The sequence below is a fragment of the Xenopus laevis genome, chromosome 7S, assembly GCF_017654675.1.
Source record: "Xenopus laevis strain J_2021 chromosome 7S, Xenopus_laevis_v10.1, whole genome shotgun sequence".
NCBI lineage: Eukaryota > Metazoa > Chordata > Amphibia > Anura > Pipidae > Xenopus > Xenopus laevis.
This window is the reverse complement of record NC_054384.1, coordinates 78,878,075-78,898,853: the sequence shown is the minus strand read 5'-3', so window position 1 is coordinate 78,898,853 and position 20,779 is coordinate 78,878,075. Positions and strand designations below refer to the sequence as shown.

The 20,779-nt window shown below is 38.9% G+C and overlaps 1 protein-coding gene across 2 annotated transcripts; it reads right to left on the bottom strand.

Annotated features, from left to right (window-relative positions):
- Positions 1–972: 972 nt before the first annotated feature.
- pex10.S (peroxisomal biogenesis factor 10 S homeolog) lies at positions 973–10,703 on the bottom strand. Of its 2 annotated transcripts, XM_018227853.2 has the most exons (6): positions 10,465–10,702; positions 8,186–8,266; positions 5,884–6,290; positions 5,131–5,306; positions 4,286–4,421; positions 973–2,275 (listed from the first exon to the last, which is right to left on the bottom strand). In XM_018227853.2, exons 1-6 carry the CDS (start codon positions 10,574–10,576, stop codon positions 2,207–2,209), a joined length of 981 nt encoding a protein of 326 aa, XP_018083342.1. In that variant the 5' UTR covers positions 10,577–10,702; the 3' UTR covers positions 973–2,206. The 2 variants fall into 2 exon arrangements, with proteins under 2 accessions (XP_018083342.1, XP_018083343.1); XM_018227854.2 differs by lacking the exon at positions 4,286–4,421 and having other exon boundaries at positions 10,465–10,703.
- Between the last annotated feature and the right edge of the window lie 10,076 nt (positions 10,704–20,779).

Here is a 20,779-nt window from a genome sequence, read left to right as displayed (position 1 = left end):
GAATAAATATAGCATTCTAGTTTGCACTATTGCAGCTTATCTGCAATAGAATGTGCTAATTTACATTCAAACTAAAGGAAAGGTAATTTGGAGCATTTTGTTCCTTGCCCCTAGAGCTACAAAATGCTCCAAATTATTCCATTAGACCACAAGCACTAGGGTGAGCTGTTGACACAACTGTTAAGCACCGTAACATGTCTGCATACTTGTGCTGCAGAGAATGATGCCTGCTCCTAGACAGATTGACAATGCTTAGCATGGCACGAGAACCAGGAACTAGTGTTTAGCTACTCAACTGCTTCCATTTAAAAATGTCCCTTACAGACTTTACTGGAACTTGTTATAAAAGATCATACATATCTGATTTTGTTGGATAATAAAATCTGATTATTGGTTAAAGAAATTCTTCTGATTTGCGTTACTTGCAACAGAAATTTAAAAATTTCTTCAAAAACACTTCATTTTATGTTTGTGCTGTATAAGCAATAATACTGTATTAAAAAAATAATCTTAACCGTACTTAAAGGAAAACTATACCCCCAAAATGAATACTTAATCAACAAAATCAATATATCAAATTAAGTGGCATATTAAAGAATCTTACCAAACTGATATTTCTTGCCTTTAGCCACCATTTTGTGATGGTCTATGTGCTGCCTCAGAGATCACCTGACCAGAAATACTGCAGCTCTATCTGTAACAGGAAGAAGTATTGGAGCAAAAGAGAGAACTCTGTCTGTTAATTGGCTCATATGACCTAACAAGTTTGGTTTGTTTGTGTGCACCGTGAATCATACGATCCCAGGGGGGCGGCCCATGTTTTTTAAAATGCCAATTTTCGATTTATGATTACCCAATGGCACATACTACTAAAAAAATATTAGTAGTATTATGAAAATGGGTTATTTACATGAAGCAGGGTTTTACATATGAGCGGTTTTATGCAATATCTTTTTATAGAGACCTATATTGTTTGGTGGGGGTATAATTTTCCTTTAATGACAAATGGTTTTCACACACTCTCCTGCTGTTGCTCAGACTAGGATTACAGCAACATGTCTTTTACCCAATAAAGGCTCTTGCCAGAGAGCAATGTTGGCAGGTCAGATCCTGTCCTATTCATATGATCCATATGTCACACGTCTTATTCTGAATCAATCATGAAACGTGTTTAAAGTCCTTCATCTGACATATATATCTCATGCTTTCCTTGTGCCCAAAAAGTAAAGAGCAGAGTGTGTAACTTCCCAGAAAGCATTCAATATCCATGGAACAATTAAGCTATCTACGTTAATGAACGTTTCAACGGACCCCTCCCCCACTGAAAACTTCTTATGGCAATTTAATCACTAGCCAAAAATCTTTGTATTCTAGGGTAGACGAGCCAATGACATTGGCTTTCTCTTCCTAGTTTCATTGCAGTAATCAGTTTCGCCAAACTATTACTTCTAATACCCTGTTACTGGTGTTAAACACATCAAAAATTTAAAAACACACACATGGAACTAGACTGAGGTCAATGGGCTCTTCTCTTCTCCTGTTATCGCAATGAATTCAGCTAGAAGCATGCACAGGCCAAGACTTGATGTATTCCAGACTGTGAGGATGATCATGTGGGAAGCATCACTGACCCTGCAAGAAAGAGAGAATGGAAGTCTGATGGAGACTTCCATAATGGCATTTCCTATTAAGGCTTCCCATGGCTTTGGGAATTTATTTAGTTGTGCTCCAGCATTTCAGAAGGCACTTCATGTGGAGAGGGTTAAATTGTCTCTTGTTTCATGGACTTCTCCTGTAAAGAAAATTCCACTTGATATGTGCAGTCTTTCTAAAATGCACACAAATTCAGCTGGCAACAATGTTAAAAAACAAAATTCCCACTAATTCACAGAAAATAAAGTCTTCAGCATGATCTTTCCATTTCTTTCCTTAGCCTTCTCCAATATACAGGTAATATGTATATATCCTTACAAGCCATACACGTCACGTACTTTGACTATATTTGCAGTATTTCAGGTAGTCCTTTGCTGACTTCACGGCACACTTTAGACTGTTTTAGTTACAGATGTTAACTTGGCCTAGAGTAGTTGTACTAAAACAGAAATGTTTGGAATATGAATTTTGAGTATGAGTTTTCAGCTAAACAAGAAAAGCAGCTGTACTCGAAGACTCATCTTACTGAATGTCCAGAACATATTTCTGAAGTTCATCGGTAGTGACGTAAATAGACAAGTTTCTGCGCACTACATTTTTCTCGGCAGAGCGGGCATTCCGCCTAAAAATAAAAACAGTTGGATTTTCATTTTGGAAAAGTCTTGTCAAGGCATGTTAAAATAAGGTGTTGCAAAAAGATCTGAGTCACAGTTTAAAAGCTACACCGTAGGATGTACAAAGAAGTTAGAAGATTATTACACTTATAGTCTACAAAATACCCCCCAATACCTTAGTGGGTGAAGCCAGTGCTTATACATTCCATTATTGTGTAGGTGTACCCACTCTTTTCTCATACATCTGTATGGCATATGAATTTACACTATCAATACCAGCACATGCTGCAGTCATTTTCCACTGCATTTTTCAATGTGGCCAAGAGCCCTACAAATTCAAACTATATACAAAGTATATAACAATACCATATTATGACTTCAAAAATGACACAAAGCATTGCAGATACGTGTAACTGCCAAAAATGTCATATGCTGTGCTTGCTCCTTTACAAAATCAATGCTTTTCACACCACACTATACTTTCATGTTGTGAGTTGTAATGTAACATCTGGGGGTTCCCCTCTGCCTATCGCTGTTAAATGTATAATTGTACATTTTCTACTGTGAGCTTAAAGGAATTGTTCAGTGTAAAAATAAAAACTGGGTAAATAGGCTGTGCAAAATAAAATATGTTTCTAATATAGTTAGTTAGCCAAAAATGTAATGTATAAAGGCTGGAGTGACTGAATGTCTAACATAATAGTCAGAACACTACTTCCTGCTTTTCAGCTCTCTTGGTTTACACTGACTGGTTACCCTGGTTACCAAGCAGTAGCCAATGAGAGACTTGAGGGGGCGGCACATGGGTCATATCTGTTGCTTTTGAATCTGAGCTGAATGCTGAGGATCAATTACAAACTCACTGAACAGATATGTACCATGTGACCCCCCTTCAAGTCACTGACTAACTCAGAGTTATAGAGCTGAAAAGCAGGAAGAAGTGTTCTGGCCATTATGTTACACATCCAGTCACTCCAGCCTTTATGCATTACATTTTTGGCTAACTATATTAGAAACATTTTTTATTTTGCACAGCCTACGTATTTTATCCAGTTTTTATTTTCACACTGAACTTTAATTCACTTGGAGGCATATTTATCAAGGGTCAAATTTTGAATTGATGTGAGTTTTTTTACACTCCCCTAAACTCCCCATAAATTCGACCAATCGAAAAAAAAATTATAAAAAATTTTTTTTTTTACGATGGACAAATTGAAACTACCCAAAAACTCGAATTGAATTAGATCAAACTCGATTTGAGTTTTTTCTATGAAAAAAACTTGGAAGGCTGCAAACATCTCCAAAATGATCCCTGGACCTCTCCTGTTGACAAACAGCAATTCGGCCGGTTTTAGGTGGCGAATAGTTGAATTTGAATTCTTAAAGGGCCAGATTATGATAAATCTCGAAAATCTAATTCTTTAAAAAACTCAAATCGAATTTGGATAATTCCCTAGTCAAATTTTAGAGTTTTGACCAAAAAAAAAATAGAATTTTCAATTCAACCCTTAATAAATCTGCCCCTTAATGTGCAAATTCAATCTGCACCTACCTGCAGGTGACTGAAAAATCTAATAATTGGTTGCTATGGGTTTCTGCCCAAGTGCTAATTTGCCCTGTGTTGATAAATGGTCCTTCTTGACTTTTTAAAGTTAGTCTGTCTTTTACTTCTAGTATTTTAATTCACAGTTCTTGCATCATATATAAATCACACGTTATTTTTAATAGTAGTCAGCACAAAAGTAGAACAAATCTTAGGTGCTTGTAGATCGCACCAGTTGTGAAGGGAGGTCCAGGTGTACTGCCCTGAACCCTCAGCTTAGGGAGCGGACCACCGTATAAAGAAAAAGGGCAGCACTAGCAGAGACCAGTCTTCCAGGCAGGCTTGTCAAAACATAAAGTAGTTTATTGGAGAATTCAAGGATACAACCTCACCGCCTTATGCGTTTCATATCTCTCAAGATGGTCTCTGCTAGTGCCTGCCCTCTTTCTTTATGGTTCTTGCATCATAGCCTCACCTTGGTGTTACACCATTCCATGATGCATTCCCAGCAGAAGAGATGGCCACAAGGTGTGGCTGTGCAGTGTCTGCGCACTTCTAAACACAATGTGCACTTTGCACGGCGCTTATACGATTTCTCATGTGGTGGTGCTCTATAGATATAACAAAAAGGGTAGGTAATAGAGATTTTTAACAGAGAAGTTCACCTTATATTAACATTACATTTTAAGCAAATGTCCAATTGATTAATTATATTGTATGGATTTCAGGTATTGCCAAAGGGGCAGATCAATTAATATTCCCAAAAAAAATGAATAATAGCGACTAAATGTTTCTTTCCCCAAAATCACAAGTTTTATATTACAGCTAAATGGCAACCATGAAAATGAACAAATCTGCCTATAGTATGCTAAATCTTTCCAGACTGCAATTGTGAGCTTGGGTGAGATCACTGACCCCATCAACCAAAACCTAACCACCAGCCACCATGACAGGTGATAAGCACAAAGCCCTGTTTTGGCCTGTGATGCTACGGGTTGACTACAAGCACCACCCAACCCCTCGTGAATACAGAGCTGTCAAACACAGGCAGTGTTGTATTCAAGGGGTAGGTGCAATTCTCTGTACAGCAATTCAAGCATGGCAATGTGGAAATTCCATTGGAAGACATTACTTTAAGTAGAGTCCCTCCTTGTTGATGATGTAATTATACCAAACCAATCCATCTGTGATGTAATTGAAGGGGTCTGGCCAGATTTATGCCATAAAATGCAATGAACTTTCAGTCCAGGATAAAAAAAATAAAAAGATGAACTTAAAAATTAGTATTTTGGTTTCCATATGGTTTAGGAACATACTTACCTCTGGTAGGACATACGGCGAAGCAGTTTCCATTTCTGCTGGGCCTCCTGCCTCTGTTGAAAACTGTTAAGCTGAACCCAAAGCAGCAGTAGGAGATGAAACAACGAGACTGCGCCAAGCAAAGTGTAACTTCTGTTCACAATCTGATCATCCCCAGCTGACCTCCGGACACGAAGCTGCATAATGATTTAATGAAAGGCTTGTGGATAAAATAAAGGAATTTTACAAGCCACTCAGTAAAAAGTGGCCTCCATTTCCATTAAACTATGTATTTTCCCCTTATGGAAGAATTTGCTCCAGCATTAAAGATAATTGTCTGAATCTGTAAGCCCCATGTGTGATTTTCATCAAGGATTTCATGTTACTTAATTTTCACCCCACTGAAAATGAATGTGTTCAACTGCTCAAAGTAGCTGACCATATTCATATGAATAGCCCCATTTATTAAAGCTGATGTGTTTGGAAAATGTTCAGGAAAGCGTTAATAGTATGGCACTTTTATTTTTGGGTGTAAAGCACAAAGAAAAGACTAGGCCAGCTGCCTGAAAAGTGCTTTGTGCAGTCAGGTTGCTGCACGCTACCATTTGGAATAACAAGCAGCAATGCGACTTCCTTGCACACCATACGACAGCTACATTTTTGGTCCGGGGGATGGAACTACTGCACACACAGCAGAAATCAGTGTCCATATCCCTTTAAAACCACTGACCTCCAAAGACAAATTCTTATTAGAATCTTTATGGTTTAACTCACGTAATTGATTCCTGTGAAACGTTTGGCAAGATGATAGAATGCTCCATTCATATAGAAAATAGCAAGATGCAGTCTTCTCAGAAAAGCAATACTCTGTCTGACAATATAGACAGCCTTAATCAAAGTCTTTTTTTGCTGCTCCGATAAGGCAGCGATCTTTCGATGCACCCGTTTCCACATCCATGATCTTCGATGTGATCCTGACGACAAACCACTGTGTGACAATCTTACTCCATCTGTTTCTATATGAAGTTCATGTTCCAAGCGCACAAACTCTTTGTCCAGCAAGTAAGGTAGCAATGTATGACAACAGATTAGGGCTGCGCGCTGAAACAAGGATGGAACTTTTCTTTTAGATGAATCAACCTGGACAATATTGACATACTCTTCTCCCAGCGTTTGGTAACCTAGAAAATGTGAATACAACGATTGTGCCACAGAATCAGCAACGTAATGCATACCGACAACATCCATTTTTGCTCAGGTTTGTGAAAACTATATTTATTTTTTCTTTTTGGACTATAAGCCCACTACTGTAGATAATAAGTTAAGTCTTACCACTACAGGCAAGTGCACAAAGGGGAATTTCAGAAGCGGTGGCTTTTAACCACTACATGGATATTAGTCTTGAGTTACATTAGATACATTCTTTACTTGAAGTAAAGAAAACCAACAATACTTTTTAAATGTAGAACTGCTTTACAAAGCAAAAGGCTGCAAAGGTGCACAGGGCCTAATTATCCAAGTAGAGTAAAACAGCCTAGGACCAGTAACACATTTTTTAAGTTAAAAATCCACTCTACCCTTTTCCACCTGCAGATCCATCTCTCAGAAATGGTACTATGATTAATGCTTGATATATAAAAACACCATTATAAAACACAGCTTCCGGATGTACGCTGTCTTTCCCAAAAGGTGAAAAGGAGACTGCAAGATCCGATGTGTGCTGCTCGACGCACTGCGGGCTGCGTAACTTCTTTGGCATCATTTATTTCTGTAAGACTAGGCGAGTTACGGACTGCAGCAGCACACTGGTCAGCAATAAATCTAAAACTAACATAGAGCCCTCCTAAATCCTGCATGCATTCGTTCACCTCTCCCCTGCTTTTACAGAAATAAATGACGCCAAAGAATTTACACTGCCCACTGCCAAAACAAACCGGTTTAGAAGGCTGCCAAGGGGGAGATGTCGAACAAGGCACAATGGATCTTGCAGTCGCCTTTTGGGAAAGACAGAGCACATCAGGAAGCTGTGTTTTATAACAGCTCTTCAATTTGCATTTTAAGCAATCTGGTAACTAGGGCCCAAATTACCCTAGCAACCATGAATTGATTTGAATAAGAGACTCGAATATGAATAGGAGAGAGTTTAAATAGAAGGATCAGTAAAAAAAAGTAGCAATAACAATACATTTGTAGCTTTACAGAGCATATATTTTTTTATGAAGGGGACGGCGACGCCCGTTTGAAAGCTGCAAAGAATCAGAAGAAAAAGACAAATAACTATAAAAAATAATGAAAACCAATTAAAAAGTTGCTTGGTCGATCAATAACATACTAAAAGTTAATTTAAAAGTGAACCACCCCTTTAAAACGAAGTAAGCTTTATCAGAAAGGACTATATAAATACACCAAGTAAACCCTCAAATTAATGCTGCTCAGAGTCCTCTGTCAAAAGAAACACATCATATATTTCCGTCTATTGTGTACTCATGGGCTTCTGTATCAGACTTCTTGATTTCAGCATAAACCTCCAGGGCTAGGGCTTGAGCATGCTCAGTTTGCTCCTCTCTCCCTCCCCTTTTCCCCCTCCCTGCTGTTATCTGAGCTATGAATGAGCAGGGGGAGACTCAGGCAGGAAGTGAAGTCACCCCAAACTAATATGGCAGCTGCTATCCTAAACAAACAGAGAGCTGCTTACTCAGGTATAGTAAAGCATTCTGCAGAATAAATGTAGTATTATAGCTTGCACTATTGTGGCTAATCCATTGGCAATAAACTGCTTCAGTAGTAGTAAGGCCACAACAGGGCTGTTTCTCTGTCTGCATATAAGACAGCTGAAACCCCTCCGCTCATATTTGCAGCCTTCTGTATCTACATCCAGAGACACAGTATTGTCCCAGACAGATTTCAGCACTGTTGCATATCAGCAACAAAATCCATTCAGTGTGTCTGAGGCCTGGCCAATGCAGTGGCTCTGGGTGGAGACACATAACTGAGCAGATGCCCCTGAATCATCCCCATGTGGCATTAGCCTATTAGCATTAGTAGATTAGTCATGAAAATATAACAACGTTTTTACCTGAAAATGTTGTTAGGCAATAATATGCAAGATCAAAGAATAACTCTATTTCCTTTCTCCACTGCAGCCATTTCTTGGCACCTACAAAATTGTAAGAAATATATTATCTACATTAGATGGTTTGCTTTGCAAATAATGACTACAACACTGATGATAGGATGGAGCTCATACTCATACTAAAACATATAACCACATTCTGTATATAGTTTCATCCTCACAATATACAACTATATACAGTGCCTTGAAAAAGTATTCATCATGCAAAGTTTTTTTAAAGGAACAGTTCAGTGTGAAAATAAAAACTGGGTAAATAGGCTGTGCAAAATAAAAAATGTTTCTAATATAGTTAGTTAGCCAAAAATGTAATGTATAAAGGCTGGAGTGACTGGATGTGTAACATAATAGCCAGAACACTACTTCCTGCTTTTCAGCTCTAAAACTCTTGAGTTAGTCAGTGACTTGAAGGGGGGCCACATGGGACATAACTGTTCAGTGAGTTTGTAATTGATCCTCAGCATTCAGCTCAGATTCAAATGCAACAGATATGACCCATGTGCCACCCCCCCAAATCTCTGTTTGGTTACTGCCTGGTAACCAGGGTAACCATTCAGTGTAAACCAAGAGAGCTGAAAAGCAGGAAGTAGTGTTCTGGCTATTATGTTACACACCCAGTAACTATAGCCTTTATACATTCCATTTTTGGCTAACTAACTATATTAGAAACATGTTTTTATTTTGCACAGCCTATCTATTTACCCAGTTTTTATTTTTACACTGAACAATTCCTTTGAACCTTTTGGGGCAGGGCTGTGGAGTCGCTACATAAATTCTTTCATCTGACTCCTCAGTTTATGGTATCTACGACACAGATTTTTCTGTTTTTAAAGAGACAGTAACACCAAAAACTGAAAGTGTATCAAAGTAATTAAAACTAGGGATGCACCGAATCCAGGATTCGGTTTAGGGTTCGGCCTTTTTGAGCAGGATTCGGATTCGGCCAAGCCGAATCCAAATTTGCATATGTAAATTAGGGGCAGGTAGGGAAATCACGTGACTTTTCATCACAAAAGAAGAATTCTTTCCACTTTTTCCTCTCCTGCCCCTAATTTGCATGTGCAAATTTGGATTCGGTCGAATCTTTCACTAAGGTTTCGGGGATTCAGCCGAATCCCAAATAGTGGATTTGGTGCATCCTTTAAACATAATTTACTGTTGCCCTGCACTGGTAAAACTGGCGTGTTTGCTTCAGAAACACTACTATAGTTCATATCAATAAGCTGCTGTGTAGTGATGGGCTAACCATGAAGAAAAGGCACAGGTTTCTATAAACTACAATAGTCTTTCTGAAGCAAACAGTATATTATGTGTTAATTTTTTTAAGCATTTCTTGGTGTTACTTGCAACAGCTCTCTTTATTCAGCAGCTCTCCAACAATCTGGTTGCTAGGGTGCAAATTTTCCTAGCAACCATGCATTCATTTGAGAGAGTATTGTTCTTAGATAAAGAATTGCTTCTGCCAGACCCTCTTTCTTAGAAGCTCTTAAATCTGATTTGATTACTTTCAGTGCTTGTATACTCCAGATTAAAATGATGTATGAATGTCAAGTTGAATAATAGTTCAGCTGGACTTCATACTAGTGAAAGTGCTACACACTGGGCTTTATTCTTACAGCAGAAAAGTACTTTATTATGACTATTATCTGTGAAATAGAACATTGCATATGGTATTTTTTTATTGAAATTTAAAGTTATTAGGAGTAGGAACATTTTTGACGACGCCAAATTCACAATTGATTCCAACATCACAGCTCTGCTTTTGGGGTAAGCATGTACCAGCTTTGTTCTGTTGATTGTTCTTTAATAAATTATGCAACATAAAGATTCTCTCTTCCAGGTCTTGAACTCACAATGCCTGGATACCTTCAAATATGCCAACATAGGATGAGCAAATCAGGTTCTTGTATCAACACTGGGCAAATGGGCTGCACCCTGAGGCAATCCAGCTGCAAGTAAAACTAAATGAAACATGTAATTGCCATCTCCCAGCATCTTGGAAATCCCTGCTTTGTTGTCATGAAGAAGTCTATATACCCACATGTAATAAAAGGCACTAAGTTAGTGCAGGTGCAGTAACCCATAGCAACCATATGTAAAAAGCTACCTCCTGATTGGTTGCTATGGATTACTGCGCCTGACCAAATGAAATGTATTTTAGGACATAACTTCTGTTTCTCGGAATAGCGCACAGAGACACAACAGACTCCAGTATAGAGCCTTACCAGCAAAAGCCTGGCACACCTCATGAGCCTGGCCTCTCAGGCTGCCCTGGAACTGTTCATCCTTCTGACTGCTGCGGATAAGCTGAGGCCTATTAGCACATGACAAGGCCATGAGTCCTGCGCTCTTGCGCCAACTCTTTTACACCTCATGCCCCAAAGCCGAGCAGATCCATTGCCTGACCCTGATCGATTACACTTCTGCTACTTCCGGGGCGCCTTGCGTCTACGTGCGTGCTGGGCGGAGCCTTAAATGGGACCCTTGTGCTCTGACGTATGCATTTGAGTGGTGCTGGGAATTGTAGTTTCCTAAGGGGAAGTTGAATCGCTTGACGATGTGGCTGCTGCTAATACTACAACAGCAGTGCATGGTTTTCTCCCTAGGCTCCTCATTCTTTGTGCATTTTCTAGAATGGTCATCTGTCTTTTTTTGCCATTCTTCGAGTGCTAGATTTTAAAACTTAATTCGTCCGAATAGTGACGTAATCAAGCCTCTAAAAAGCCCAGAATTGATTATTGGCGTCATAAATGCGTGACTCTGAGTTTCTACCTAATTGTTTCCCGGCAGCCCTGTTTGCAGGTTGTGTGTTGTGCCTGTGCTTCACTAGTGCTTGTCACCACATTCTTTCTCTGTTTGATGAAAACATTGCCAATCTCGTCAGAAAACTGTAGATATATATAATACACAAAAGCCATGAATATCCTGTAAATTATATCCTTATAAACGGTGAGTTCTGATGTCATCAGTTATAAACGGTGAGTTCTGATGTCATTTCTGTCACATGACTCATTGAAATTTGTGTATTATAATAAATAAAGTACCCCCAGTTGTAAAATATGAGGATATTATAAGTTACCTCGGAGTTCCATGACCTGTATAAAAACACTCGGCCTTCGGCCTCGTGTTTTTATATGGTCATGAAACTCCTCGGTAACCTATAATATCCCTATATTTTACAAAAGGGGGTACTTTATTCACTATATAATACACAAAAGCCATGAATATCTTCTAAATTATATCCTTATAAACGGTGAGTTCTGATGTCATCAGTTATAAACGGTGAGTTCTGATGTCATTTCTGTCACATGACTCACTGAAATTTGTGTATTATAATTAATAAAGTACCCCCAGTTGCAAATTATGAGGATATTAGAAGTTACCTCGGAGTTCCATGACATGTATAAAAACACTCGGCCTTCGGCCTCGTGTTTTTATATGGTCATGAAACTCCTCGGTAACTTATAATATCCTTATAATTTACAAGAGGGGGTACTTTATTCACTATATAATGGTTTTTCCCTATAAATAACTTTGGCATCAAACAACATTTTTACCGGCGAGGTTGCCACCTGGCCGGTAAAAATGATGGCTGATCCCAATGTTATTAATAGGGAAAAAAAAGTTAAATACATAGGAATGCTTGCCTCATCTAATCTTCTTGGTAACAACAACCCACCTGACAGGCCCGGACGAGCTCTGGGCCTGGCAAATGCCAGAGGGGCTGCTATAAGTTGCCATAGAAAGTATTAAGGGGGCTGGTTGGGCCTCTGTGTACCTAAAATGGCAGGGCCTATTTTAATTCTCAGTCCGTACCTGCCGTCTGATGTCCTACAGCTCTAAGGCACCACAACATCTGACCATCACTCATAAATGGAGGTAGAACAAAACATCTTTGCCTTCCGCTCAATGACAAACTGCCAGCCACACCTAGGGTTGCCACCTGGCTGGTATTTTACTGGCCTGGCTGGTAAAAATGATGGTTGATCCCAATGTTATTAATAGGGAAAAAAGATAAATATATAGGAAGGCCGGTATTTTTTTCCAGAAAAGGTGGTAACCCTAGCCACACCTGAGTCTCGATCCAAAGTTCTCATACGACAGGCATGTCGTGACAGGTGGCAAATGTTTTATCCAGTTTACACATCAGATTTTTATATCAGTCCCATTATATTTTGACCCATGAGACTATACCCGAATTGTATGCATTCTGTTGATCCGACACCTTCCTACAAAATCTCCTGTGTAGTTTAGTCCTCTAATTAACGATTCCCTAGGCTTCTTACAAACACATCATTTATTACACTCTTAACTATGTAAGTTCAAGGAAGGGTTTAGTTAGGCACCCCAGGTGATTATATATAGGCACCTCCAAGTGATTATATATACTTACCTCACACCCTGGGCCTCCTATCAGGAGAAAACTGCACTGCTCCAGGGGTTCTTCCAGCGAGCACCATGGAGCGATCAGCTTCCTTCTTCTCCTTTCTTCAAATTTCCCAGGGCAGATGCATGCGCAGTAGGACGAAAAAGCCGACTTCTTTGTTAAAGTTCGGCTTTTCGCACTACTACACATGTGCATGAGCACCCCGCTAAGAAAGAAGAAGCCGATCAGTCCGTGGTGCTCGTTGGAATAATCCCGAGTGCAGTTTTCTGCTGATAGGAGCACCAGCCTGGGGTGTGAGGTAAGTATATACATGTACAATCACTTGGGTGTGATTGTATACGGGGAAGGATTTTTGTGAAACCGCATAATTTTGTCAAAACATGGAGTTAATGGGAAGGCAAAACTAAATTTGTCAAGGTGGTTTTATATGCTGTTCTGGGTGATGCACTTGCTTCCTCTGACTGGTATCACAGACAGCAACCAGATCCACATGTTGTATTTTCTGATCTTGACGCAAATATGACCGGTGGCTGGTGAGTTAATCTTGACCAGGGCTGTGACAGGCCAATCAGTTTTGGCACAAAACTGTGGCAGGTGGATTCATAAAAAAAAAATCAGTACTGGCAAAACTATGAATTTCCCTTCGAATCTGTAGCAGGAGAAAAAGTTCATAATAACGGAGTTGTTCACCTTCCAACACTTTTTCCAGTTCAGTTTGACCACCAGAAATTAAGTATTTTTTCAATTACTTTCTATTTTCTATTTGTGACCATTTTTCTAATATTTGAGATAAAAGTTTAATTTTTCACCTTAAAGTGATACAGACGTGTTCCTATAAGTCCTGTATTCATTTGTTATTAGCCTATGGAAGGATTGCACCGCCCCCAGCCCAGCGTCACTGCGACAAAACAGAAGATCCATTACCAGTGTCTGAGGGTCGGCTTAACTAAGGTTTGCAGGGCTGGGGGGCGGCTTTGGGGGGCTTTAAGAGGAAAATATACAAAGTGCAGCACCTTCTTGATACGGGCATGTTCCTATGATTTTTATAGGAACGTGTCAGTATCGCTTTAAGTCTTTCTAGGCAGCTCTGGGATGATACATTTAGTTGATACATTTTTTTTTTATCATTGTCCCTGCTGAGCAGAATCCCTACTTTTCATTAAATTGTAATAGTTCAGAATCTGCACCTGGATCACTGAACAGCCAGACTGAAACACCAGCGAACATTCAACTTTAAGCTTCAATTTTGGAAAAAATTGTCAAAAATAAAAATTGGAAAGCAATTGCAAAAAGTCTTTATTTCTGGTGAAAAATCTGAAAACAACTGAACTGCAAAAAGTGTTTGGAAGGTGAAAACCCCTTTATAATCTTTTAGTTTAGTGTTTGTGCATACTTTTTTTTTTACTACGGTCCCTATAGGAGAGACTGTTTCACCCATAATAACCATTCTTGTATTTTGTTTTGAATTCACAAAAGCCATTCACGCTCCTGGGAGAAGCGGCTACATTATTGTTTTTTTGATATTGGTTTTATTGCACGTGACTCTATGGATTTAAATAAAAATCCCTGATACTTGTCAGAACCTAATGAATTTGATACCTTGAACCCAATGAGTTTTTATAATTATGGAACAGGAAACTGTCAATTATAATATATAAAGATAGTGACTATGGGAAAAGCACACCAACCCTATATAATAGTACAGGTATGGAATCACATACCTGGAAACCTGTTATCCAAAATGCTCCGAATTATGGAAAGCCCGTCTCCCATAGAGTCCATTTTAAGAAAATAATTTTAAAAATGATTTTTCTCTTTAATGACAAAAGTATTTTGTACTTAATGGTAACTAAGCTGCCTGGTAAACCTGTTGGGTTTATTCAATGTTTAAGTCCCTTATCTGTTATACGATAATAGATCATATACCTGTACTGAATAAACATGTTATGGTAGATATTGCCCATTAAGATAATATGGTGGTGAAGAAAAGAGCAGGGCCATATTTAGAAAACAAGGAAACATGCGGATGTGATGTAGAAACATTCTGTTACCACCTAACACATGGAAAACATATATACTGCATTAAAAAGAACAAAACGTTTATAGGTGTCATTCACATGAGCCTTTCTGTTACACCACCTGCTTACAGTCTCCCTGTAAAGAAATTGTACAAATGTCCGGGACCGCATTTTTTTTAATAGTAAAAGAAAATTTTCCAAAACGACAGAATTTTTGCAGTAAATAAATGCATGAGACTTCCAGTAAGATAACAGCAAAAATGGCCTTTGCATGCTAGTTTTGTAGAAAAGTTGCTTTTCACTTGATTTGTCACTAGATGGTGCTTTAACACAATATTTTTGTTTGCTTTTTAACTTATCCAGTCACAGGTTATCAACATACTTTCTTGTAAACCTTGCCAGGACAGCTTGAAGATAAGACTTTATTTAGGGGTCATTTACATGACAACAAATGCAAGTGATGGAGCAGTAAGTTGCAGATTCAAGTCATGTTATTCTCTGCACATTGTGCTGAGGTGCAGAGGACAGCAGAATGGGGCTTAAACAGTCCTATTCTTAAGCATAAAATCAGCTCTGCTCATTGGGGGGGGGCACCTGTCCTTGCATTTTGGAGCACATGGACCTGTATCCAGAAACCCTTACAGTTGGGCAGTAAGATTAGTAGCATTTTGGTTACTCGGGTTTACAGTAATACTATTGTATATTTTGTAAGTTTCTCAATAAGACTACTCTGTGACAAAACCAGACAAATTGAGGAATCATGTGGATCTGGAGCATGGACACTGAATGGTCTTGTTCCTTGAGCACAAATGTCTGTTTCAGCAGTTTTTTCCAATATTTTGGCGATTGTTGTGTGACCGGTTTAGGTTGGAGAGTATCCACATTATTGTATTTGCTTTGATAGAACAAGCCAACCCTGTTCTCCACAAACTTCAATGTAATACTCCTAGTTGCCATAAACAGATTGTCACTGTGTTGTTGAGTGTTGAGGTCTATACAGAAATACAACAGCAGCACCCATTCAAAGGCATAACTGCAAATAGGCAGAGAAATAAAGTTCTGCACAACCAAAATACCTTTAAACAAAACAGGGATTGTTTGTCCATATATCGCAATATATTTAAGCTGGCCAACTACGTCAAAGTCATCCCATATCTGGTCAGTCTTACACTCAATTTTCATCTGATTCATTAAGAATCCTATTGCTTCATTATACATTTTACAAAGGGACTGAGTTTTACCAGCAACCTACTTGCTGCTTTCAAAGTAAAACTCCCAAACTTGGCTGCCCTTTTATTAGCCACCAGTGGGATCACCTGATTATAGCTGGGAAGGGTGGGGGCTACAACATGGAGCTACAACATACCCAATGTATGCAATCTGAACCAGTCGCTTGTTAATGTGGGTGCAGGGTCAACGCATTATGGGGCAAATTCACTAAGCGCCGAAGCGCCTAACGCTAGCGTCAATTCGCTAGCGTTGGGCATTTTCGTTACTTCGCAAATTCACTAACGAACGCTGGCATAAATTCGCTAGTGTTACTTCGCACCCTTACGCCTGCCGAATTTGCGCAACGGACGTAACTACGCAAATTCACTAACACGCGCATTGTACCGAACGCTACCTTTTACGCTAGACTTCCTTCACCACCTCAGACCCGGCGAAGCGCAATAGAGTAGATAGGGATTGCTTCAAAAAGAGTTAAAATTTTTTCTAAATCCCAAAAAACGCTGGCGTTTTTTGTATATTATGGGTGATAGGCTGAAAAAGATCGAAATTTTTTTTGGGGCTCCCCTCCTTCCCCCCTATATTTCCTAACTCATGGCAACTTAACTATACAGTGGGCACATGTGTAGGGCAAAATAAAAATTTTATTTGATGTTTTGAAGGTTTCCCAGGCATTTGTAGTGCTGCTACATATTCCTCCATTGAAATTTGAATTTGTCGCCATATGCAAATTAACCATCGCTAGCGTAACTTCGCATCGCTTAGCGAATCAACGCTAGCGGCACTTCGCAACCTTACGCTACCCATGAGCGCAACTTTGGATTTTAGTGAATTTGCAGAGAGCTGGCGAAACTACACCTGGCGAAGTGTGGCGAAGTGTGGCGAAGAGTGGCGAAGTGCGGCGAAGTGAAACATCAAACTCGACATCCAAAGTTTCGGCCCACATTTGTCAGTCCATTTTCCCAAGTGCTACACTGGTGAACCAAAATAAAAAACCCTATAAATTTGCTTGCCTGAAAAAATAACTTTAGAATAATGTTAAGGTTAATTATTGGGTAAATGCAACACTCATTAAATTCAGGTCACTTCAGGTCTGTCCACAGAAATGATTAATTAAAAGTTGAGAGCAGGTTATAAACATACGCAGTCATTTCTGTGGATAAATATTTGCCGTTCATGATTATGTACATATTCAAATTCAAAATATGAAAGTTGTTTTTCTTACAATATTTCTACTTACAATTTTCTCACCCATTCATTACCTGATGAAGGGGCACGCCCCTGAAATGTTGTAAAATATTGGCTCAACACCAATAAACAGGGGTTTATCCCTTTAGCATGTGTGGCACCCAAAATTGCACTTTGATACTGTTCTTTGCGGTAGTAAATGAAACATTATATGACCCATTTAACTTATGCTGAAAAAACACATAAATACACTGGCACACTTGCATACATTGCAATGCACACACATATACTCATATTAATGCACAGGCTCATTAACACTCACTAACACACATATACTGTACATACAGACACATTTGCAGACAAACTCACATCCCAATTTCAGGAACGTGTTGGGATGATAAAGCTGGGTAAGGAGATGCTTTAAAAAGGCAAATGCAGTGATGGGTAATAGTCAAGAGGGTTGAGTAAGTAGAACAATGAAAATGGGAGGAAAAAGTGATAGATAAGATGGCATTCAAGAGAGAAAGGTAATGGATGAAGTAAATAAGAGAACTGAAAAGAACAGAGTAGGATACAGGGGAAGAGCAGAAAAGAGGATGGAAGGAGAGCATACCAGAGGGTTCGAGGGGGTCTCCAATTGTGAAATTAGGGTTGCCATCTTTTGTCAGTGGAAATACCAGCTGACTGGGAAGCTGTTAAAATCAGCCACTACATTCATAGTAAGAGTTTACAGGGTACCCAAGTGTAAGGTACAAGTATTTGATAATAACTTTCTTTTGTAATGTTTGTAATTGGTGATGCCATTAAATGTAGCACTGTTTAGGATACCTTAATACACAATAGCAATAAATACAATTCAATACTTTTAGGCACACACCTATAGGGCAGGTGGTACTATTTAAGAACAACACAATATCCCAGTACACCCCTGTTATGCATTAGTCTGTGTTCATGCTGGAACTTGTACATTTAAATTAGTAAATCATAAATCATTTTGATTTCTTGGCAAGTTGTTTGTGTTTCTTTTTAATTATTCTTGGATAGTTAATTAATAACAATACATCATCATGTCAAAAGTCATGTCAGCACATGTCTAAAATATTTTTGTGAATGTTCAATATGAAGGTTATTCCTGCAAAAGGGAAAGGGAAATAAAATTCAATCGTAGACTATAATTAAAAAGAAGAGTAAACGTAGCATAAAGAACATGCCCAAATGGTTAAGCAGGTCCAGACTAGGATTTAAAATAGGCCCTGGCATTTCAAGAACACTGAGGACCAAACAGTCCAATAGAGATCTTCTTACGGCATTTTCCAGAATCCGCAGTCTGGTAAGCAAGACCAGGACTAGGGTACTAATGATACAAAAGTGTTTTTTATTCTATTTTTAGGACTGTCCCCAGAGATATTTTTCTTTATCTTCTGTGTCTGGTTATAGTTTGCCAGTCATAAGAGTTGAGTTGGTGTCACAGTTAGTATTTGCCAAAAGAACATGCAGAACAAGAGTCTGAATTTATGTACTTGTGAACTTGCTTACATCTAAATCACTGTGAATGTGCAGCCTTTTGGTGCCAGTAGCAGCAGCAATATGACCTAGGGGTGCCCTAGTGGCAAATGGGGACACCCATAAGTTATATTGCCTTTGGTACTAGCTCAAAGACCCACCAGACTACCTGAACATCTTGGTATGTATGAACAGTCACGACAGCCCCATCTTATACTGATAATCCAGTGAACCTTATGGATCAAGTAGAGAATTCCTGCCGGTTGGGGAAAAGGTATTGAAGAGGAGTCATACCTTTGCAGTTGCTCCTCACTTCCTGATGTGCCACTTGTTGGGGTGCTCAGCCCAGCAAATGGGAAAATAAAATGGTGGCCATTCATTCATATGTACAATATGACCCATCTGCCTGTTTGTTTGGTTTGCAGGCCAGTTGAATGGATACCATAGAGATCAGACTATGTATGTCCACCTTAATTATTATCTTACAGGCAGAGCATGGTAGACACAATTGACAATCAGACCTCGAAATTATAAAGGTAAGTTTTAATAATTTAGTCTTTGAATTGATAATAAAAGCAGGAATGAGTCTTAAATTAATTTTTTTCCCCCCACATGTACTGAGAGAAGAGGAACTCCGTTGGAGACATATTGATAGCAATATGATGCAACAGTAAACAGGTAAGTACTGTACAACGATAATTGCATTTTGCAGAAAAACCTCAATAAAGAAGAAAAAGCAATGAAGAAATACTGCACTATTATGGTGACTGATATGTATTGCCAGTAGAGACCGAGGATGCTGGGAGATGTATTGTAGGCAGCAAGAATGCAATAGCAGCAGAGAGCAGGTGAAAGTGGAAAAACAGGCAGATATTGAACATTAATTTAACATCTGGTTGGCAGGATATTTGTTTCCTGTCAAAGTATTACAACCATTGTGGGTCCCACAGCCTAGTTAGAATAAAACATAAACAGGTATGGGAACTATTAACCAGATTGATTAGGACCTAATAAGAGATCTTTCCATAATTTGGATCACCATAACTTTTAGCAAAGCTACTAAAACATTTAAAACAGTAAATAAACCCAATAGGATTGTTTTCAGCAATATGGTTTCATGCAGCTTAGTTACCATCAAGTACAAGGCACTGTTTTATAAGTACAGACAAAAAGGAAATCTATTTTAAAATAAAATTCAGAATTCAGAGCTTTTTGGAAAACGGGTTTCCAAATAATAATCCCTCATACCTGTAAAATAAAACTGGGATTGGTCTGCATACTTTGTTTGACCTTCCCCAATTATGAAAAGCATAACATATAAAATTTCATATCACACAGAGCATCTTATAGTACAAGAAAAATGAATGTGAATTAGCTATGGTCCCACCTCAGCCACTCAATCCTCTACCAATGTCCTACCTTGTTTACTAAGTTAACCACCTACAGTAGGTAACTGCCTGTATCATAAACTTTGGATCATGTTACCATATTCAGCTAACAATAAGTAATGGGTGTCTTTATACCAGCTCCTCAGACATATACTATGTAGTGAATCTAAATTTATAGGCTATTACTTGTTATCTTTGGTAAGACAGTGTATGAACATATTTTATCCAGGTCAAACAAAAATTTGCAGCCTGGGGTTCTTATTGAGATTAGGGATGTAGCGAACGTCGGAAAAAAAGTTCGCGAACATATTCGCGAACTTGCGCAAAAACGCGAGCGGTTCGCGAACGGTTCGCGAACCCCATAGACTTCAATGGGAAGGCGAACTTTAACATCTAGAAAAGACATTTCTGGCCAGAAAAATGATTTTAAAGTTGTTTAAAGGGTGCAACGACCTGGACAGTGGCATGCCAGAGGGGGATCAAGGGCAAAAATGTATCTGAAAAATCTGCCTGTGTGTGCTTGGAAGAGATAGTGTAGGGGGAGAGCTGTTAGTGATTTCAGGGACAGATGATAGTAAGTTTGCTGGCTAGTAATCTGCTTGATACTGCTCTGTATTGGAGGGACAGAAGTCTGCAGGGATTTGAGGGACATTTTAGCTTAGGTAGCTTTGCTGGCTAGTAATCTACTGTTCTCTTTAAACAACTGCCATACGTTGACCTTGTAGGCATTGTTTGCCCAGTTTTTTGGACGCAGCCACTGAAGCACAGTTGCCATAAAAAATATGCCATATAAATGCTGAAAATAGTCATTTTTCGCCATACGTTGACC

What these genes read in the sequence shown, in the direction of transcription:
- pex10.S (XM_018227853.2), bottom strand. Translation starts at nt 10,576, where the DNA reads ATGGCCTTGTCATGTGCTAATAGGCCTCAGCTTATCCGCAGCAGTCAG. An exon ending in TTGCCTAACAACATTTTCAG is followed by an intron (nt 6,291 to 8,185) that starts GTAAAAACGTTG and finishes CACATTTTCTAG; the next exon opens with GTTACCAAACGCTGGGAGAA. An exon ending in GTTTCACAGGAATCAATTAC is followed by an intron (nt 5,307 to 5,883) that starts GTGAGTTAAACC and finishes ATCATTATGCAG; the next exon opens with CTTCGTGTCCGGAGGTCAGC.